General features: G+C 56.2%; 4 protein-coding genes across 4 annotated transcripts; 2 read left to right on the top strand and 2 right to left on the bottom strand.

Moving 5' to 3' along the window:
- Positions 1 to 5,776: 5,776 nt before the first annotated feature.
- On the bottom strand, positions 5,777 to 9,460 carry VOLCADRAFT_121468 (uncharacterized protein). Its single transcript, XM_002955785.1, has 6 exons — positions 9,371 to 9,460; positions 9,153 to 9,233; positions 8,951 to 9,082; positions 8,723 to 8,787; positions 8,231 to 8,588; positions 5,777 to 8,065 (listed from the first exon to the last, which is right to left on the bottom strand). The coding sequence occupies exons 1-6, from the start codon at positions 9,422 to 9,424 to the stop codon at positions 6,710 to 6,712; spliced, it is 2,046 nt and encodes a 681-aa protein (XP_002955831.1). The 5' UTR covers positions 9,425 to 9,460; the 3' UTR covers positions 5,777 to 6,709.
- Positions 9,461 to 12,472: 3,012 nt separating this feature from the next.
- VOLCADRAFT_96779 (uncharacterized protein) lies at positions 12,473 to 13,999 on the top strand (the record flags this gene model as incomplete). Its single annotated transcript, XM_002955841.1, has 1 exon — positions 12,473 to 13,999. The coding sequence occupies one exon, from the start codon at positions 12,473 to 12,475 to the stop codon at positions 13,997 to 13,999; it is 1,527 nt and encodes a 508-aa protein (XP_002955887.1).
- Positions 14,000 to 15,047: 1,048 nt separating this feature from the next.
- VOLCADRAFT_96778 (uncharacterized protein) lies at positions 15,048 to 19,792 on the bottom strand (the record flags this gene model as incomplete). The annotated part of the gene is made up of 10 exons (XM_002955784.1): positions 15,048 to 15,203; positions 15,580 to 15,732; positions 16,141 to 16,287; positions 16,629 to 16,781; positions 17,086 to 17,220; positions 17,737 to 17,903; positions 18,217 to 18,343; positions 18,714 to 18,848; positions 19,036 to 19,304; positions 19,420 to 19,792. 10 exons carry the CDS (start codon positions 19,790 to 19,792, stop codon positions 15,048 to 15,050), a joined length of 1,815 nt encoding a protein of 604 aa, XP_002955830.1.
- A 263-nt stretch (positions 19,793 to 20,055) lies between these two features.
- Positions 20,056 to 21,913, top strand: VOLCADRAFT_109986 (uncharacterized protein). Its single transcript, XM_002955840.1, has 7 exons — positions 20,056 to 20,160; positions 20,243 to 20,497; positions 20,574 to 20,639; positions 20,779 to 20,937; positions 21,101 to 21,186; positions 21,337 to 21,451; positions 21,784 to 21,913. The coding sequence occupies exons 1-6, from the start codon at positions 20,101 to 20,103 to the stop codon at positions 21,410 to 21,412; spliced, it is 702 nt and encodes a 233-aa protein (XP_002955886.1). The 5' UTR covers positions 20,056 to 20,100; the 3' UTR covers positions 21,413 to 21,451; positions 21,784 to 21,913.
- Positions 21,914 to 21,928: the final 15 nt, after the last annotated feature.

The following is a 21,928-nucleotide window of genomic DNA, read 5'->3' as shown; positions in this document are numbered from 1 at the left end:
GAGCAGCAGCCGCTGCGACCGCAGCAGCAGCAGAACCGGCGGTGCGCTTTGCCTGTCCCCCTCCGCCGCTGCCAGACGAGCTGGGCCGCGAAGGCAGCCTGGCTGACACTTCCACGCTGCGCCAGGCCTTTGCAGTCGCGACCGCCTTGGCGGAGTCCGTATCTGCCGCATCACCCGCAGCCCCAGCTGCCGCTGCCGCCGCGGCGGCGGAACCCGTGGACGCGGATTCCGTCCTGGCCTTGCGCCTGCCCGCGGCCTCATAGCTAGCCGGCCTATCGGCCTTGGAAGGCCCTCTTCCCATCTGGTCCGCTCCGCCACCCTGGGCACCCTCTGCTTGCTTGCGCCGCTTTTGAGGCTGCTGCTCAAACTGCTCCTCCTCCTCCTCCTCTTGTTCTTGCTGCTGCTTCCGTGCCATATTGGCTTCTTCCTTCCCGGCCCCCCGTCTGCCTTCATGGTGCCACACTCCCGCAGTCTGAAGCACCTTCTCGACACGAGGCCCGAATGTGCCTTTCTCCGCCAGGTGGCTCTTCCCGAAGCAGCGCTCCCGGCACCTGCACACATGAGCACAGAAATCCGGTGAGGACCTGGATCCGCGAGAAATGCTCAGCCATGCACGAGGCGCATGCCGGCAACCATGGTTAAGGGGGAGGCATGGTAGCGTGCTTAATACAATCCAGGGCGGTAGCTACCCAGCCCTGGGCCCCCTGGCCACTTCCTCCTCACCTTGATCCATGGCTGCTGTCAAGGCGAGGAGGAAGAAACAGCTACGTTTGGAAACTGCGGGTGGGAATCATATGCGAGAAACTGGGCCCGGTAGGGTGGCCAGGCAGAACCCCTGCTGTCCAGGGTTATAAAAAACCGGACATGATACGACCATGAGCCGGCACATAATAATGATGTTGGCCCTGCGTCCAGTCCGCATGTTGCTTCCAGTTGTCACGTATGAGGACCCTCTTCTGCAACCCACGCTTCCGCGCCCCAAATTCGAAAAGAAAGCTCAAAACAAGATCGAGAAGGGTCGACTCACAGTAACACGGCGGCGCGGTGGAGTAGATCGGTGCGCGCTGCACGGTCCCGCAGCACCGCCGACATCGGGTCGCGCGCGAGTTGGCACAGGAGCTTTAGTGACCCGGAGGGCACGTCTTCCGGCGGCAGGTTCACGCCACAGTACCCGGTGATGCTGGACGGCAGCCCTGGAACTTCCCTCCAGTGCAGCACACCCGCACCAACGCCGCGGCTGCCGCCTGCAGCGCCATCTTCAGTGCCTTCTGCTGCTGTGCCTTCTGCTGCAGCACCTGCTGCTGCCCTGTCAGACTCGTTCGCATCACCGGCAGCGACGGCCTTTGCAGTGCCATCCGACCCAGTGGTTGCTGCAGCCGTCACTATATCCCAATCGCCATCACTGCCAGCTTCCCCCCCGCTGGGTCCACTCATCGCACATCCGGGCAGCAGTTGGCTGTGAACCGCTCTGTGCGCAGCTGCTCCTGGACATTCGGTGCCCGCGGCCGCCGGCTCTGAGCCACCGTCAGGTACCCGTGCGTCACTACGACCAGCTGGGCCCTCAATAGGAGAACCAAATGCCGCCGCCGCCGTTGCCCTCACGTCTGCTCTCACCACTGCCATGGAATCCGCTTTTGCTGTCCGGCCCGCTCGGCTGCCATCTGAGTCAGCATAAACAGAAACAGCAGAAACAGTAGCAGCAGCCCCAGCAGTAGCAGCAGCAGTAGCTACAGCGGATGCCGCCTCGCAATAAGAGGTCGGAACGGGAGCGAGGGATGGAGGTTCAGACACGGCCACGGCGGCAGCAGCTGCAGTAGTGGCGGAGGTTGCTGCGGCTAAGGGCACGAGGCGCCGGGCCTTCAAAGGTGATAGCCGCCACGGGTGCAATGAGCTGGACGGCGACTGCGGGCCATGCAAGCTCGATGGTTTCGGAGCGAATCCAGAACCTTTTGCCGCGGCTGCGCGTTCCGTCACCCCGTCTTCGGCTACTGCTACTGATTGCGACGATAAATTAGCGTGTCCTCGCATGCATGCTGTTCCCGCTGCGCCGGGGGGTACATCTTGATCCGTATTGGTGACATCGATGCTGTTCCTACTGCCGTCAGCCTTTCCAAGTGAATCAACTAAACCTAACTGCTCTGAAGGGCGTTGGAGAGCAGCTGCCGTTGAAGCATCCCTGGGTGTTCTTGGCCTTTCACCTGCTTCGCAGCCGGCTTCTGCTGCTGCCGCGCCCACGTCCGCTTCTTCTGCTCGCCCTCGCTCCGACCTCGTCCCTAATCCCTGTCCCTCCGCCGCCTCCCCTACTTCGCCCCCTCGCTCCCATGCTGCTGCCACAGCGGCTGCTGAGGATCCAATTCCTGCTGCTGGCTTTCCAGAGGGCGACTGTTGTGATGGTGCTGGCGACGACGGCGCAGCTGCTATGGGCGCCCCTGCTGCTTCAGACGCTGTCGCTGACGCCCGCCCTTGGCGTCCCGTGCCTTGCGTATCTATTGTTGTTGCTGCTGCAGCTGTTGTAGTTGCAGCTTGAGGCGGCGCGCGAACCTGTGCTGCTGCTACTGCCGGGTCAGGGTCGCCCTGCGGGCCAGGTGCTACTGCTTCGTCTGCCGCCGCGGCCATGCCCTGGCCTTGGTTCTCTGCTGGACTACTAGCTGCTGACCTCAATTTGGCCCACGTCCTGACAATCGTCGGGGTAATGACGATGTCGTCGTCGTCGTCGTAATCGACATCACTCTCCACCTTAACATCGTTTATCTGCTGCTGTCTATGCTGTCGGTGCTGCAGGCGCGCCTCGGTCTGCTCCTGTGGCTGCTTTCCACGCGGTTGCGGATTGGGAAGCCGATCTCCGCCGACGGTACCAGCAGCTTCATCCGCTGGGGGATCCGCAGCAGAAACAATTACAGACCGGCTCTGGGGCAGCTTGATCGTTGCGGCAGCGCCCTGCCCGGCACGTTGGCGCTTCGCAGGTCGCTCCTCCGTCGCAGCAGGCAGAGAGGCGGCTGCGTTCCATGGCGTCCGTGTGCGAGCTTCCGCGTTATCCTTCGCCGGCCCGGCTTGGTTGGGGTCCTGGTAGATGGCTGGGGAGTCCGCAGCGGCATTCGCATCTGTATTTGCAACCCTGCAAGCGCTTGCTGGGCTTCGGAGCTGCTGGCGGAGCTGCTGGCCTTTGCTCACGTGGCGGCCATGCACCAGCCTGGCCCACAGCGCTTCCTCCCCCTGCGCTTGCGTGTGATTCAGACCGCAGGCCGAACGGAGGATTATACTAAAGTTGCCCAGCAGAGGGTCCCGTGGTGGCTGTGAAGCTGTTAGCGCGCGGTGTTGCGCATGTGGGCGTGTGGGCGTGTGACGAACGCCCACCGAATCAAACACGCGGGCTTTACCAAACCCATGGTTTGCTAACGTTGCGAATTATGTGTTGTGGGCAGTAAATGTAGGGTTCATAGTTCTGGGTTACTACGTTCAGAGGAAGAGAATTCAGGATGGGCTGCAGCAACAGGTCAGGGAGGAATGCACATAACCAGGGAAAACGGAGTTGGGTCACTCCGTTTCGCTAACATCGTTCAAATCAAGGGTTAGCTGAATAGCTGCAAGCCTGGAATGACCCTCTCTTGGACATGTATTCTGCGCAGGGGCAGCGGTAACCAGCAGTACGGTCGGCTGGATGGGGGGATGCAGCCCTTCCCGTTCAGAACTCAACGCACCACCTCACGCAAACCACAGCTCGACCTTTCTGTCACTCCTTTGTAACGGCATCAGGCACGGTCCAGTGGTCCTACCTCGAATGGCAGCTCGCTCCGTGCTGCTGCTGCTTGCAAGGACCGCATCGTACTGGCCGCCGATATGCTTGCGCACTCATCAGCTGTCAAGGCGCGTGGTGGTGGCACAAAAGCGCGTTGGCGCAACTCATCCGGCCAAGTCCATTCGTCACCCAAGTCCAGAACGACAGGACCCGACGGCTGCGTGCCCAACGGTAGTTGTGTACGGTTCCTGTGCAAACGTTGACGGAGCAAGCACCGCGCCTCGTCGATCGCCTGCAACGCAGCCTGGAACAGGCGTTGAACGTTGCGGAATTGGAAAACGTCAGTGAAATGCGGAAGCCTGCGCAGTGTTGACGTGGTCCCGAGTCCAAGAAAAGGCGAGCTGACATGAGACAAGATACATTTGCAAACGGTCAGAGTTTCGCTTATGGGCTCGCACCTTGCGATTCTTTCCCCTGGCCGGCACAAAGAGCTTGTCCGTGTCCGTCTCATCGCGCAAGTATTCAACATCCTGTTCTCCGCATATAGCATACTCAAAAGTTGGAGAGCCAAGATATCGCAGCAGCACGCCGTCTGTGTACTCCCGGAGTTTGAGATTGAGGTCCTCGCGAAGTTTTTCGGGAACATGGGTAATGTCAGCTACCTGAGCTGCCCACCAGTAATCTAAATTGGGAGGAATCCCACACACAACATCACCGACAGTGAATAATCGTGCAGCCATGTAAGCCTTCAAGGCAATATCCACGTTATTCGTTCAGAGCCATCCTGCCAGAACATGAATCTTGCAACCAATTTTCCGCTTCATACACGAACGGCTGTCACCACGCGCTGTCATGTGTACGACTTCCCGCGGGTTTCGTCGCCGTTGCGCATTTCGCAGCTCTCTGCACCTCCCGGTGTATACCGATACCTATTACAAGGGATTCTGACTTCAACTGCTGGGTGTGTCGACTGTAAATGCTATGGGCTGTAGGCGCGGAAACCTCGACATGTGAGAGTTTTATTGCGGATTCACACCGATAGCCACGCCATGCCTTACACTGCTCAGACTTTGCCATAGCTGCCGTAGTATTCGCATACCATGCCTGTTACTGCTCACTGCCTTTGCGAATCTAGCAACTTTGTGTGGACTGGGCACGGAGTTCCATCCTGTTCCACGGCACGCGAAGGAAAATGTTACTTACAAACTGCACCCCAAAGCATTTCCACACATGCAAACCAATCGCGCGTGTTGATACAGGACCCTCAGATGTTTCGCTTTGGCTTCGCCCATCCACTCTCATTTTAGAAGAAACTTTCAAAAAAAGCTGCGCAGCCCCCCCATAACTAATCCTCCGAATGATGCTCGGGCCCCCTTTACGATTTACGGCAGCAGCCTGATTGGACCCCAAAACAATTTTCATGACATCAAGGGAAAACATGCATTCCAGCTTTCTTTTTCAACACACCACGCGTCTCACGCTCAATAAGTACGCTCACAGGAAAAAAGCTCAGTACAGTCCCCATAAGACAATAACGGGGTTTGGTTGCGGGCCGGCAAGTGCTTTATGGCCTTAGGCTGCGCCATCTTGTCGGCATGCAGCGGCATGCACGACATTACACGATGCCACTGATCGGCATTCGATGAGCGCTATGCCTCTTCCCAAGCCGCAAACCTTCATACTATAAGGAAACACATGCTGGATGTAAAAAACTTAGGGCTGTAGCTTGAACTCAGGGTCGCCGCGGATGCACCAAAAATCTTGGGCGCCGCCACCAAAACTGTCTCGCGCGGCCAGGCATGGCAAAAAGTAGTGCGCTTTTCACACGAATAAACAACACGCCCAACAAATGAACGTCACGACCTCCATATGGCAGGCCCTGTGCCGGGCTGTTAGCGTTCATCATCTTCCGAAAAGAAAAAGTTGGAAAAAAATCCACGGAACTACGGGACAAGCAGAACCCGACAGCATGCGTCATAAACCATCACCACCGTCAATATTTTCTGCACCTGATGCACGCGAGAATTCCCACCACCAGCTGCCGCCGCGGCCATGAACACCATGCTCATCCAAATTATGTTCGCGGCGCCGGAGTGCACTTCTTCTGCCTCACCGGCGCCGAGTACAAGATGAGTCTAGGCAGCGCACCACCTCCCATGATGCATAGGGGTGACGGATCATGGCATTGGCATGCGTGGGGTTCGGATACAGACGTGGCACACGGCACACGATGGGACAGAACATAACTGCAGCGAAACAGCTCCACAGCTGCGCTTGGTGCACTGGAAAATCCCAAGCGCTAGCCTCGACAGCTACATAAGACGCGAGTGGTCCTGTGTACAGAGCCCACCGGTTTACACATGGCAGGCGGGAACAAACTGGGCGGCTGCGACTTGCATGCAACCCCTGGGCCTGCCGCCACCGCACAATCAATGCATTCCCGAGCACCTTGCAATCTTGCAAACGAGAAAAAATGCTTTGCCAAAGGTTTTCGTCTTGTATCTCCGGGAGACCATCGCGCAAAATCGAGCACGCTAATAACTACGGCCCATAAACAGCCGTACATAGCGGCGATTATAATTCACATCCACCCATCTCGACGTTCAGCCAGCTGCAACGTGCTGAGCAAAAAAACGACCACGGTCGCGAGCAACGCGTGTCGTCAACGTGTGTGCCAATTTGCATTGCCCTCACCATGGGGGGCAATTATAAAACAGTCCGCGGTGTCTCCAGATCTTCGTATTCAGGACGTCGCAAAAATTCCTGCCAACAGGTTGTGCGCCAACTTATGAAACCAAAAGTGTGGTCCACAATACAATTTGCGAACCCAAATCACATGCAGCACCGCAGATGGTTGCGTAGACGTCAAACATACCAGCGGTCTTTGCAATCACCACGCATGCTGCCCGTCAATGCTCAGGCAGCCGACACGGAATCGCATTAAACCTAGCAGCTGGTACGGAAAGCTGCCGTTTACAAGCCAAACGATGGCGCGGGGCATTGTTGCCCGGCAGTGAACGCTGCCATGGCGACCTTATCCCCAAACAATTCCGATACAACAGGACCGGCATGCACGCCAGGCCCAGGCGCGTTATTCATGGGCGCCATACCATTTCCAGAGGTGTGCGCTGCCGCCGCCATCAGCAACTGGCGGTGGCGAGCCTCCAAGGCATCATCGGCTATCGGCGGGCTGCAGGGCGAAGGCACGGACCCCATCAGGAGCGAGTCCGCCGTTGGATACTTCGCTGGCTGCTGCGACACGTGGTGTAGAAGGTCGAGGGACGTGCGCTGAACCCCTCCACTGCTGGGGCCGCTCGAATGGTGGCCCGAGGAAGCCATCTGCAGTCCAAGCTCCAGCTCGCTACTGCGGTAGCTCTCAAAGCTGCTACGGCTGGCCTCCTGGCTGTAGTAGCTAGCGGCTGTAGCAGCGGCGCTCAGCGCCGCGGATGCCGCAGCATGCCCCGACAGCGTAGATGACAGCGGCGTCTCAAGAGGCGGCGACCCAGATGGCGATCCAACGGCCAGTGAGCGCGGGGAGGAGGGCATACCTTGCGGGATAATGTTCTCAGCATTGTGCTTGATGCTGGCACCCACCGCACTGGGAATGCTCAAAGGCGGTCCGTTCAGCGTCATGCCGGTGGTCGAGGACCGTACCGAACCCGACAAAGAGGGCTGCCCCGGCTTATGACCCATGGGGTGCGGGCCCAGGGCAGGCGCGACGCCCTGGCTGGCGGGGCATAGCGGGTCCATGCCCACGCCCACGGAGCCCATCTGGATGGCCATGGGGCCCGTTGGGCCTGGGCCTCCGAAACCCATGGGACCAAGAGGCGGTACCTGCTGTTGCTGAGCTGCTGCCTGCTGTTGCTGGAGGATCGCCAGTGCAGCCTGAACGACTTGCTGATCCGGCTGGCAGCCGGGTCCCCCACTTACCGCCTGCGCCTGGCGCTGCTGCTGCTGCTGTTGCTGCTGCAGCAAATGCTCGAACAGCGCCTGAGCCTGGGCCGCCTGCTGGTTCTGCTGCTGCTGCACGACGGCAGCAGCTGCCTGCTGCTGTTGCTGCTGCAGCAGCAGCAGCGCTGCCGCGGCCTGCTGCGCAGCGTTGTTGGCAATCACCTGCTGCACAGCCTGCTGCACCACGACGTCTAGCAGGCCCGGGGTTGCCGACCCAAGTTGGTTCGCCACATGCTGCTGGGCCGCTGCGCCACCCAGCCGCATCTGTGCCATCATGTTGCTTAAGAACGTATCGACCTGGGCCTGCTGCTGAATCTGCGGCTGCACAACACCAATCCCGGGCGTGTTCGCCAACACCGCTTGCAGCTGCTGCAGAGCCTGCAAGGGTGGCAAAGCAGAAGGCGGTCGAGCGCGCGCTATCGATATGCACATGAAGAAAATCAGGTTGCAGCCTTACAATTCCATGGACCCCGAGGTGAATATTTGAATATTTGCTTGCATGACGAAGTATGGAAAGTGGCAGCGACAGGGACGTGAACGCACCTGCAGCTGTTGCAGCTCCGCCGCCAGGCCGCGGGATGCCGTGCGCTGCAGAGCGGCGGCTGTCTTCTTGGCCTGATGTTGCTGTTGCTGCTGAGCACGAAGCGCGTCGACAAGTGCTTCATTCCCCGCCGCAGACGCTGAAGATGACGACGAATTTGCGGACTTTGACGAGCTGCGCCCAGAATCCGACCTCGATACCCGAAACGGGTCCAAGTCAAATGCGCTAGCGTCTGCTCCAGCTGCGATTTCTGATGGAAGCAGCTTTACGCTGGAGACGCGCAGCTCGTCCAGAGTATGCGCGAAGAAGCAAACCTTCCGCTTGCACCCAATCCCATCGTTACAAAGCTGGGTGCGATACCTGAGTATTTGGAACGCAAAATTAGCCTCAAACGACAGAACCGATCTGCATCCTAGTGTGCTTGGGACGCGGGATGCTGGTCAACAACTGCAAGAGTAACAGCCGGAAAACATTCACCACCTTAAAAAGCATACCTGCTTGGATGCATCCAGTACTCAAAAACGTTATGAGCGTAAGGACAGGCATCACCCCTTTGGCACTGCGGGAGGACGAAGACGCGGCAGCACAAAAAGGCGCCTCTTAGCCGGTTTAGACACGCGCATACGATAGTTAAATTTTCTAAATAATACGAGCTACAGAGATCAAACGGGGTTGCCAGCCGGAGACAAGGCGTGTCCACGTCGGATGGCGTCCGAACTTGCCTTCTTCATATCGGGGCAGGCGACGCCCGTGTAGGTGAACACACGAGGGTCCCTTCGCTTCGCTTTCTCTCCAGGGTGGGCAAAGGGGCAGACCGTCCAATCGTGCACGTAGCGCTTGCTGCATGGGAGCACCTGGAGACAGGGCGGGCACCGGTCAGCCGCCTTGGCGCTTTAACAAAATCTTCAGCCTTCCCAAGCGCACCTTAAAGCAATACATGCGGAACTCGTCTGTCTTGTACAGAGGCGAGTCCTCGGCCGGCTGCTCAGCGGCTGGGTAAGGGGCCTACAGGGACCATGTCCGAGTCAGCAAGTCTTGTCAAAGTGAATTCCCGCAGCGCCCGCAACGTACGCTATAGTCGATATTATACCGTTGCTTTTTGTATGACAATGTTTGACCGCCACTTAAGTCCCGACGCTCACCTTGGAGCCCTCAACGGAAGGCGGCTCAACAGGGTGCATCGCGACGACAGGCATGACTGAGATTTCTAATCAAAATTTTCTGCAAGATAATCAACAATAACATGGTAAAACTGCCGACAATGGGAGCCGAAAGGACAACAAAAACAGGTCGGAAAAGTACTGTACGGCGTTGATTTCCCTTTTTGTGAATCTGCATGACTGTGCGCCTCCACGTATCTCTTTCGTGGCTAGCAATCCATCTGTGCACTGAGCTTCTTGGCGCAGTTCCTATCAAACTCATGGAGCCGCGTTGGGGACCGTTGCCAGTAGTTCGCTAGGGCGGGATTATGCCATGCCCATGAGGAATGCCCTCTGTCCATTTCTTTATGTAATTTCTTGACACAAGAAGCAGGCAGTAATCTGCTCACATGATTCCTTAAGCCAGGATACTTTTCCTCCTGCTGCACCGCCGTTTCCGATGTTTCCTTGGGACTAATGATACAGGGATGCGTCCTTTCTTGAGGAATGCTCAAAATGTGACTGTTGCTGGCATAGAATCAAAGCTGTTACAAGTACCGGATAGCCTGCAACTAGCAGCAGTGCAACTGGCGCCACCGTAGCATGCTTTCCGCATACCAGAGTAGGCTCTCAAGGAAACCTTCTAAGTATTGTAAAGGAGAAAAAACACGAGATTCAGACCTGTCACTTGCTAAAGCCAAGGTGGATAACCGCATTATGGCACCAGCGCGGTACCTGGAGCCTACCTTCTTCGGTTAGCAAGTGTGAAGACCCATGCTGTGCATCAACTCGGAACAAAAATTCTAATGCACTGTTTTGGATACATCCTCTGCATCAACAAACATGTTTACATGAAGGTTACCCTCTGTTTTTGTTTAGGAAATGGCAAGTCGGCAGTACCGTTTTGGAGGTTTCTGGAGGCTACAGATCAGCTTTTCAGCTCTCACACTGTTTCCCAGTCTGGAAAGGACCTTGCTTCATGCTAATGCCATGTCCACATGCAGGCGTGTATGCGAAAGGAGCTACGTTTGCGCCCTTTCTTGCATGCCAAGAAAGTGCAGGGGGCACTGCGACATTCTTTTCAATACAATGCTTCGCAGTAATCATCAGCTGCATTGTAGCCCATTTCTCAGCCCCGGCCTCCTCAGCATCGAACACTCGTAAGTCATACACACGACCGGGGAGTCCCGTGGGTCCCCTTTTGACCCGTAACGCGAGTGGGCCAAGGGCGATGCCTTCGACACCGTTCGACAGTCATGTGATGTCTTAAAGGATTCTGAAAGCCATCAGGAAGTCGAGGAGCCGCGCCCTCGGTCTACGACAACAACACACTGCAAACACACCGCAACTACGACCCCGCGAAAGGATCTGCATCGCTCCTATCCCGTAACATATGGTTTTCAGAAAGTATTCTATACCTCACGTCTCACATCTGGAACATCTGGAACATCTGGAACATCTGGAACAGGACGATGAGTCCCAATTAGAGGTGAGGTAAGAGAAAAGCCTAAGGAATAACGAATCGACGGTGCACACACCGCTACCCCCCACACTGTAGGAGCCAAGCGCCGCCTTATTACTTAATGACGTCTATCGACCAATGCCCACTCCCCTCATTACAATTCAACTGAGGCGCCCTCGCGAAAGTGGGGACAAATGGAACGAACCGCGCACTAAATTTGGACAAGAGCACATTTTACTGGTGGTGATGGCTGATGGCTGTCTCTACAGATGTCGGGTGACTGGATGAGGAGGGGTCTCGTTGGCAGGACCCAAACCGCCGTCGGTTGTACGGTGTAACCAACTTTCAATATATATATATATATATATATAGTCCACGGCTTCACGGCTTTGACGGGGGCCCCCGCACTCGTGCGGCACTTGTAACTAACATAAAAGTAATTGAGGGACTTTAGCTAATAACGGAAGGATGATGTGATAATGGGAGGACAGGATGAACGAAGGATAAGCTGTCGACATTTTGAAAGCATGGGGATGAGAACATATGCTTAAAACACAAGCGAGCCATGGGGGAGACGCTGCGTGTGTTAAGGTATGTACATCGAGTCGCGATATGCAGCGCAAGAGCTTCTCCTCTATACAGTCCGATGGTACGACGCGGCCTGAAATTTGCGAGCCACCTGAAATGACAAGTGTCGGATGGGTACGACCACCTGCCTATGAGCACTTGTGATGGTGGGTCTAAAGGTGCTTCACCAGTCACCGTTGATGGGGGCAAGAAAATTCACAACTTTAGACTCTGATGGAGAAGCCAATCAGTCAGACAGATCGAACCATCAGCCAATCAACCAACCAAGCGGGAGATGCGAGATACGACGGGACACTTAGCCAACAACCAACCAACCAAACAAACAAACAAACAGCTGACGAGTGAGTCCGGGTTTGAGAGCCTCTCATCTGACTGATAGCTACTAAGGACGCCAGAAACAGTGTCTTGGCACGAGTGTTTTCATGAATGTGGCATAGTCGGTCATTCTTTTTCAATCCTAGCAGAGATCTCGAAGCACAGCGACTTGGGGGGAGAATCTACACCGCGCGTGGCGGTGGCACCGATGGACATGGGAATGGACATTTTGGAGTTATGCAAAATGACAAAGGATTTGGGATGGGAGATTGGAGGATGAAATGAATTGGAGGTACTGCCGGGGTGGGTTGCGGCGTTTCATGACCGCTTCCCTTCTTCGCAAGTGCTCCGGCATCATACTGTGCCGTACTTGTCACGATTGAGGACAGCGCAAGCGCTCAGGTTGCAGAAAAATCCTATTTAAGCGGATTGATCTTTCGTAATAGATGCGCTGAATCTACGTTTTGTGGCGGAAAGCACGGAATTCTCACATACCGATTCCGATAAAGTTCCGACAGATCGATGATTGCGATCACCTTTCATTCGCACAAGACCCACGTAGACATCATCCATTTTGGTTCCTTTTTATGCTGAATTCGCATCAACAATCTTTGCAACTGCGATCAGGATTGTGTGGCCTTGGGCGTTGCTCTGCATATAGTCTTGATTTCCAGAGACCCCGAAGCGCTGCTCGAGGCGCGCAAGGGCGTCCCTGTCCTCACGGCTGCACTCAAATAACCATGTCAACATATCCTGCTGATCTAATCGGTTTGCTCCAATGTGCGCGAAAGGCGCTCCGAAACGCAAAATCCGGTCACGGTGCGGCGCTTGTGGAGCGGATTTGCGTTACGGGCAGCCTCAGCCGCGGCACGTATGCTGCAGGCTGCGAAGCTACAGGTCTGGAGTTGTTCCTTAACGTTGATTTGCAATTCAGTCCTCATGAAGTAGCCAAAGCTCTCGACGCCCTTACAACGTCAATTAGCTCCGGATCCGAGTTTGCCGACGGGAACTTCGAAATTATTGAAGTGAAGGTGGCCGACGCGGAATGCCGTGGCGGGCTGTGGGCGTGCCTACACGCCCGGCGCCGATGTAACTTGCCTGAAGCCGTGGTGGCGGGAGCAAACCCGGGCGGTGGCGGTGGCGGATCCGGCCAAGATGAACCGGCATCAGCGCCAGCGACTGCGGAAACAGCAACCGGGTCGGATACCCCCCTCATCCTCCAATTGTTCCTGTCTGAGAACATGACGAGTTCCGTCAGTGCGAGAAGCGCTCCACAGCCTAACGGGTGTGACAACGTTGAGTTGGTTCCGCTGGGCTTGAACTCGGCGGACGAGCACAAGGCCTGCCAGCAGCAGCATAACCTGATGGTGGCGGCGGAGCAACGCCTGAGGCGCGAGGCGCGCTACCGGATGCGGCATAGCCGCGCTGGCGCCGCCGCCACCGCATCGTCCCCGGGGGGGGCCACGGGGATGCCAGTGCCCGCGGCGGCCTGGGTCGCAAAGGCGGCCTGTGGCGTGACGGAGGCGCGCAGCGTTTTCTGGTCGCGCCAGCCTGAGGCGGCCCGGCGCGCAGCACGCGAGGCGCATGAGCTCTGGCGCCGTGCAATTGATGCGGCGGGAAAGGGGGAAAAGGGTGGCGGTGGCAGAGGTGGAGGAAGTTGCAGCAGCGGTCCGGCTGAGCTGTGGAGTGACGAAGTAATGCTTTTGTTGGACGTGTTGGTACTGCATGGATACCGGCAGCTTCACGACCAACGCGCGGAGCCGCAGCAACTGGACTCGGGAGCGGGGGAGGCGCCAACACAGGAGCTGCTGCCCGCGGCCGCGGCTGCGCCTGCGACTGCAGCAGGCGACGGTGATGTTCTGGCACTGGCCTTCAAGATCCTGTCAACGGACTATGCCACCAGTAACGGCGGCAGCAGCAATGGTGGCGGAATGCGGGTCGCGCTTCAAGGAGGCATACTATCAGGGGAGGAGGAGTCGGGAGCAGCTGATGCAGTGGCAGGTGCAGAGGGAGGCAGCGGTGCGGGCAACAGGGAGCGAGGGCTTGTGGTTTTGGATCCGTGCTTTCCGGTACTGGACATATACGCGGCTGCGTGCGAGGTGGTGGGTGGTGGTGAGGGAGCTGGTGTGGGGCAGAAGCAGTTGCGGCAGCTGGCCGAGGCGGCGGCGGCAATGCTGTCCGGGGCAAAAGGCCCTAGGGATGCGAGTTTAAAAGGGGCAGCGCTGGGAGGCGCGGAGAAGGGAGATTCTGGCGTCACGCATGCATGAGAACGCGTCTGATTAGGCGACTTGTCTTAATCACCGGCTAGGCATGTCCTTCGTTGACAAGGCGTTGACAAGGTCAGTCCAAGGACCGGATGCGGTATTCGAGGAGTTGGGCTTTGACGTAGATTGTCGTTTGGTTGGATCGATCGAATCTACTGTCTCACTGTCCGCATCAAGGTCGGTAGTACCTTCCATTAGCGACCGCCTTGATCGTGCAAGCAAGCGTGTAGGTAACACTGTCCCGTGCCTTACGGCTTGTGTATATGGGGCCTATTTGCCTTGAAGATGTAGCTGGACGACGAGCTGCTCAGCAACCACATGTGATGAAACCCCATGCGGCAACTAACTGAACAAATGGCAGTTAAACAGTCGGGTGCGACGCATATTATGTTACAACCAAACATAGCTTACGCACGAGGTTCGCATTTGCTCCAGGAAACTTATATCGGGGTTCCGAACAAGGCAGAAGGTGCGTATATACCCTAGTGTTGAATTCCCGTCCCTAAACGAGCAGCGCCCCCGGATTCTTGTACACCGACGTTATGAACGGGAGAGAAATTCCATATGTATGCAGACACAGCTATACATGGTTGCGTGCCAGACAACTGATCATCTGAACACAAGCCACACCACTACAAACCGTAAACAGGTTCTGGCAGTCCCCATCCTGCCCTTACGGACCATTACATAAAATCCTTCACCCTTTTAAAACGCAAACGTTGCTGATGCTGTACGCGGGCTGACCACAGCCGCAAGTCACACTACTCACATTTGCATGGTCTTTTGCGCCCGGCCAATGGAGCCTTGACGATCACTTTTTTGCTGACTTATCGCCCTGCACATACTAAAAGAACGCGAGTTGTGCATCACGCTAGGGCTTGGCAGCTGGCGAAGGAGAGAAGAAAGTATTATTTGTGTAGGAACAATGCTGACTACGACAGCTACACATCACATACGGAATGACCTGGGTTCCCTGCGCTCTGTTAGCAATCCGTTGGGTTCCCTGCGCTTTGCTGGCAATCCGTTCGGACACCCTCTGCCTCCAGGCCGCTCAATCGTCGTCTTGCTCCTGGGGTCCCCCCGCGGACCCCGCCGGCGTGACCGCCTCGCCAGCGAACTGGCGTGCGGTTGTGCGCCACATGTCCGCGGATGCCTGCAGGAGCTGAGCCTGTAAGGCCGAGAAGCTGGCCATCATCTCGTGGAAGTCCTGTGTGCTCGGACAGCATCGGGGTAATAGTCGTAGGCGGCGGAGTCAACGAGGAGAAGCAATACCAATCCGCAATCCGTAAAGAAAAGGACCGGAGGTGGTAAGTTTATATGGTTCCATTGGGCCAACGAAGTCACCTGATTAAATTATTCCATGGCATAAACCGCGAAACCGCATAACACGGCGCGACACGTGGACATCGAAAGTTCGTAACCTAACCGACAGGCGCCCCGAACACCGAGCAGGGATATGCATGCACACAGAGTAGCGCTCGACGTTACCCGCATCGACGTGCCTTTCCTAACTGCCTCAAAAACACCCAGTCCAGCCCAGCCAAACGCCAGTCAAGCTAAGCCGGGGCGAGGGCCACGCTTACCTTCTCGCGTGTCAGGTGCAGCCGGCGTAGCTCCTCCATGTTGCGCCTCTTGATGAGTACGTAGTTATCGCGACAGACCTTAAGCTGCTCCTCCAGGCGGTCCACGGTGTTGGTCAGAGTGTATGCACGCCGGTCACGGTTGGATGAAGCGGCCTGCAGGACACACCATACCGGCGCTTCTACAATATACACCATTACGCTATCTGAAGGATATGTTCATAGCATGGATTCCTTTGGGACGCCGAGAATGCCCAGTTTAGACAACCAGAGCCAAAAGGCCGGGCTAAACGCAGCTAAAGGAAGAGCTAAAAGGCCACGCTAAGCGCGCAGCTAACGTGGCACCTTGCCGCAACGCACCAGGCGCAGCGGTTTTGCATGCGTCCTAATGCGTGTTGACAATGCTTGATTGGCGGACGGCACCCTTGTATGAGCATGGCCTATTTTTACAATGACAAGATCCATGAATCTGGAATGGTGGGAAGTCTTCGTTTATAAAAGTGGCTCCCGCCGCAGATGCGACGGTGCTGAAGATGTATGTGTGGCACGCGCAAATGCACGTACCTTGCTGCCGCCAGTGGTCTTGTTCAAGTCGGCATGCTTTGCCATGAGCTCAGCCTCCAGCGCCTGAATCTGGTCTAGGCACCGCTCTCGCTCCTCCAGCGCCGCCACCGCCTCGGGCATTACGATATAGTAGTCATGCAATGCGACCTGAGACGTAATTGACAGGAGCCAGTACGACGATCAGGCACAAGCGCAACAGATCCAGAAAACGAGACCTACAATCTCTGTGACGGTTAGCCACACGCTCTACGCCTCGTTGTGCACATCTAGGGAATATACGCATTGGGGACGCGCAAATTCCCCTCTGCTTTCCCGTTACCATGACATGAGTGCGGAGCTGAAGTGGCGGTGTCAAAAGGAGTCTGCCATGCTCAGCGTACTGGGACAGAACCAGACGGTGCCGTTCTGAGACGCACATTACCCCGATGCACGCGAGTGTAGATCATTAACTATTGTTAAAGTCTTGCCCTGCTGCTGCTTCTTCTCACCAGACTGGCGGCCGTCTTCACCGACGCCGTCTTCCACACTGTGTGCTGCCGCGCGCTAGCGAAGCTGAGCTGTTTGCAGTGCGCAGCACGCTTGCTGGCGCTGAAGCCGGCCTCAGTGTAGGAACCGACGTTTGCACGCAGGGTCTCCTCCCACTGCATGACCCGTGGCGCACGGTGCATAATCGGGACAGCGTCAGCCACAAGCCTCATCCATACGGTTAAAAAGAAACAGTTGTTCATGAGGATTGCCGATCACACAATCACGCTGTCCATGCAGGCACATCCACTGTCAACGCACCAGGGCGCAAGCTCAGATGTTCACACTGCATAGCAGCACACAATGTCACAAAAGCTGATCCTCCCATCCACAGTACACGTTCTGCCGTTCATCTTAAATCACCCCTTCAGTCGCTGTGGACAATGGCCAACTCTTTATTCTACGAATCAGGCCCCATACCTTCGACAGCATCCCCATATTGCGCCCCAGCTCGTACAGGTCCGCGCCCAGAGAGTCCATGTGGCTGCACATGATGCGCGCCGACTCGCAGCACAGCTGCAGGAGGCGCTCCAGGTCACGCATGAGCTCCTTGGCCTGGCCAGCGATTTCCAGCAACGACCGCCAGCAAGTAATGGAAGTGAAATAGGGAGGCGCGGCACGCACACTCGCTTAGTTGTAATGGCTTTGGAAAAGGCAATGACGTGTTTGGATGTGCAAGATAGGGACAACCATGGCGCAGAATCGCGGGTCGACAGCGGCAAAGCATACAGCTTGCTAACGGGCAAGATTGCTCACGTCCCCATGTAGCACTGCGCACTACAGTGCATAATCTTTGACTGAATTTGCACGCACAGGCAAGCCACAGGCCTCTACAGGTTCATATGGCCCTCGTATGGCCGTCCATAACTAAGCCAGGCAAGGCAAGTAGCACGACGACGCTCACACATGTAGGCCCGGGACCAAGAAGTTCACAAAGCGAGCACCTCAGGACAATTAGGCTTAGTGAAATTGAGGCCTATCCGTGCAAGACACACTACGTGCATCTCCTGTGCTGGCCGTTCTGGCCCTTGCCCAGCAACCCGCTGATGCTGCCCTGGGCAGCGTCCTTACATGCCGCAGCTGCTGCTCTTCCTCGTCCAGCTCGCGCTTGCTGCTCGTGACGTTGTGCCGCACCCAGGAAACAAGGCTGTTCAGCCCGGCAACTGCCTTGGAGGTGGCAGTGGCCGCGCCCTGCGTCGTCAGCAACCTGGCCGTGCCCTCGGAGCTCTCCATTGAGCCTAATGGGGACACGTCAAGATCCCGCAGACAGTAAAGAGTCCGGCGTCGGGTTGGTATTGCCACGAGCCGGCCCTAAGCAAGGAGGCCCCAGTAGGACACTACAGACCCACAAGGCCGTGGATGAGCAACGTGGTGATGATTAAAAAGACAGAATTCCCAACGTGCAAACAGCCAGCGCGCACGAACGACCTGAGTGATGCATGCCAGCAGACATTTAGAAATTGAAAAATAACTGACAAGGACTACTGCATGGTCGGTTACGCACGTGCACTGGGGCAGGCGAAGTATGGGGCGCTTAACCACGCGGCTTACCCCCAACGCTGTGGAGAAGCGCCGTCCATGCTGGATTGTACTGGAGCTCTCCGGGCTGCAGCAAGAACAGCTTGAGCGCCTCCGACTCGCGCAGCACAGGGTGTTGCGCAATGCCGCGGAGGAAAGCCTGCAGCCATCAGCCGTCCAAAGCTTAAGCTATTCATGCACTGTATCAAAAAAAGACCCAAGAAGCTATTGCTGCTGCCCACCAATTGAACTCTTAAAAGAATGGTAAGGATTACATGACCGCGGGGCAGCCGAAGTATTATTCCTGGACATGTGGCTACGGGCCGCAGGGCCTTTTATTAGAGCTAAAAGCAAAATACGGATAAATACGATAACACCCCCTTGCACACAAGCCGATGTGTCAATAAGAAGCTCGCCACACGGCCAGAGGCCAAAGGAACGCACTTCAACTGGGAGCCTACGAGCCCACTCCAACTGGGAGCCCACCCACACCATGCCCTCAGAACCAACCGCTAAAAAGCTGTCCTTACGATACTTGCCTGGAGGTCTGCGCGACGCAGCCTCAAAAAGTCCTCGTGCGCGAGCTTCGCCTCAATAAAGGACTTTTCGGGCAGTGGCGGAATGATGTAGCCACGGTACTGCAGCTTCACCACCTTGTGCAACGCCTGACGCAAGAAAGTGGCACAAAAGCTCAAAGCTATGTCACCTAGCAACGCTGTACATGTAATCCCATTAATGCTTGGCCTCGCAAATTTAGGTCGTTGAGAGGAGACAGTGTACGACGCTAGCCCTATGGCTTAGAACTTGTGGAATGCTGATCACGCGCTTGTCCTTAGGGCAGCCTGGACTCACATCGAATTCCGAAAACCTGCGTCGAACTTCCGAGCCGTCGGTACGCAGGCCAGGCAGCTGGCTCTCTGTCCGGACCAGGTACGTGAAGTACGTAGTGCGCATCCCAAGCTTGTTCGTCCCCTCCACGCGCTCCGGTTCGCGAATCCACACACGTATGAGAGGGGGCTCGTTGAGGTGGCCCGTGTTGGGTTCGCCGGTGCTCGTGCTAGGCCCATCTGAAACCAGGTGGTAGCCGCTAGGGCCCACTTCGGACCGGGACTCGATGGGCTCTGGAAAAATGCACGCAAAGATTGACGAGATTACCATGGGAGTAGCCGTATTTCGTTGTTGTAACAGGTCATGCAAGCGCAGAAGGCGAGACAGCTGAAGGCAGTTGGCGCTCACTTGGCTCGTTCTGCGGGCTGGATGACGGAGACTGCACCTCCTCCACAACATGTGTAAAACCTATCTGTACTTCGTCATTAAATAGCGGTATCTCGGCTTCTTGTCCAAAGGTGTTGCTCCGCGCAAGGGGGCCTGGAGCAACTTGCGCTGTGCTGGAGGTTCCCAGCAAGTCAAGATCCATAGACTGAGCGATGACGTTATCTGTTGCAGCTGTCGCTCTTGCGGTTGCGCCATAGACGTCCACGAGTTGCTCAGGGCCTTTCGCTGCGGCCTGCCCGTCGAAAAGATTGAGAGTTTGACCTACGAGACCTCCAAGCTCATCAAGGGGATCCTTGCTTCTGCCTCTTCCGAGCGGCCCTAGATTATCGGCCATATGCAGGTGTCGGTATTCAGCTGCCGCCAGATGCAGCTTGATTTGATAGCCTTTTGTCAGCAGAGAGGTACAATACAAAACAATTGTACCTAAATATGATGAACTTTTGGGCGGGTGGGATAGTACGTATTTTGGACTCCCTTGCTGTTGGTTTTCCGTATACATCCGTCTGTTCGTCCAGGATGCACAATGCGCTGTTGAAGCGCAAATCTTGTCGTCATTTGTACGTCTTGGCCTTAAATATTCCGTAAACTTCCGTCTTTAGCGGTCTTGCAACTACCCATAGCCAATCACCATCATAGTGCATAATGTGGCCCCTTAGGAGCGGACCTTCAAATGTTAATACGCAAGTTGCGCCTCCTCCAGGGGTGAGAAACACGAGGCACCCGGCTGCCTTCTAGCCATATTGTTCGCTACCCTTGACCTTGGGCCTTCCGCGTCGTGTTGCAGCTCTTTCAAGATGTGCAGACAAATCCCAGCAGTATAACAACCGTGCCCCAGTCTCCGCCGCCGACGATTCCAGCCTCGACCCAGGCGCATAGCACGATCCCAGAGGAGTACACGCTTGACGAGCCAGTGTGGAAGACGTTGTGGCGAGACATTGTTACCATTGCACGCAATTTACGTTCTGTGCTCATACCAGTGAACTGGAAATTTCACGGGCAGGCGCAAGCTCTGAGGAACTGGGACCTATGGGGCCCGCTGGTGGGTTGTACCCGCGATGGCCAGCGGCACTAGGGCGTCATCGAGGTTGCTCTGACGGTTACCACATGCGTTGCAGGTCTTCATGCTAGTCCTTGCAATTGTGCTTTCGGTGGGCGAGCAAAATGCCTCGCAGGTGTTCGCGGTAAGTCCGTGGTTACGGGTTTCAGGAGGTGGCGGGGAAGCGTGTTGTGAATTGTGTCCCCAAACACCCCTTCCGCCGCTGTGACCCATGTCACCTGCATGGTATACCTGAAGTTTGTAACACGTGCGGATGCTTGCAGATGGTGTTTGCGGAAGTAGCACTAGGTGCGATCATCCTGACCGTCAACGTCATTCTGTTGGGAGGCGAGCTTGTCTTTTTTCAAGCGGTGTGCCTTCTGGGATACTGCCTCTTCCCGCTCGTGGTGGCCGCCATCATTTGTGCGTCGGTGCAGGCGAAGGTAGGGTTGCGACGTCACCTTGCGCAGCTGTGCTGCCGTCCGTGAGCTTGCAGCAATGCTCATTTATGCAGCCCATGCCTTCATAGTAGCGCACATCTTCACCACACCTTACATAACGCAATACACTTAACCCAACATCCGTGCTGACCCCCTCGATTCGTAGTGGATCCGCTCTGTGGTGACAGCGGGCTGCCTTGCATGGGCCTCCTTTGCAACAATCCCCTTCATTGGGAATGCCGTTCCACGAGGGTAAGCTGCATGATGGCCCATATCACCCACGAGCACGGACATCTGCGCGCTCTGACCAGTTGGCAAAGCTCTAGTTTCCACCGAATGCTACACCGTAATTGCGTGGTCGTTACAAAGCTCTCACCGGATTTTTAAATCGACCTGCCGCAGGCGTAAAGCCCTGGCGGTGTACCCAGTCATGCTCATGTACGTGTCGCTGGCGTGGCTTGCGCTGGTGAAAAGATAGTTGCAGGTTAGGCGAGCTGCCGCCAGCTTTTCTGCGCTGGTAAGCAGCGCCCATATCCGTTATCCACATGTAATAACGTGCTTTGGATGTTGGCGGGAAGACGGGGAGATGCAGCGTGCTGGTGGCGCTGAGGCACTGATGCGTGCAACTCAAATATTACATTCATCAGGAGCAGGCGCTTCCAATGTTACAACATCCGGCACCATCAATTGTTGTTGATCGAGCCTCCATACTAGCATGGAGTTTGCAGGTCGCCTTTGTAGCGACCGACCGCCCTCGTGGCGGTTGCTTGTGTCCCTAACCGCGGCTTGGTCAATATCGCTGTCCCCAGCGCCACCAAAATCAGCATAGCGCCGATGCCCTGTGTGCAGGGAAATAATGCAACGCTAAATGCTATAGGGAAAAAGGCGTGGCTTGGTGAACGAAAGTGGAGCGGCCCAGTTTCTCTGGCTCTCGCTGGATTGAGGTTAAGCGACAGGGCAGCTGCGGTTCCAGGTGGATGGGGAAAGATTAGCG

This window comes from Volvox carteri, assembly GCF_000143455.1.
Source record: "Volvox carteri f. nagariensis unplaced genomic scaffold VOLCAscaffold_55, whole genome shotgun sequence".
NCBI classification, from domain to species: Eukaryota; Viridiplantae; Chlorophyta; class Chlorophyceae; order Chlamydomonadales; family Volvocaceae; genus Volvox; species Volvox carteri.
The sequence above is the reverse complement of the archived record's forward strand: the minus strand, read 5'-3'. Positions and strand labels throughout refer to the sequence as shown.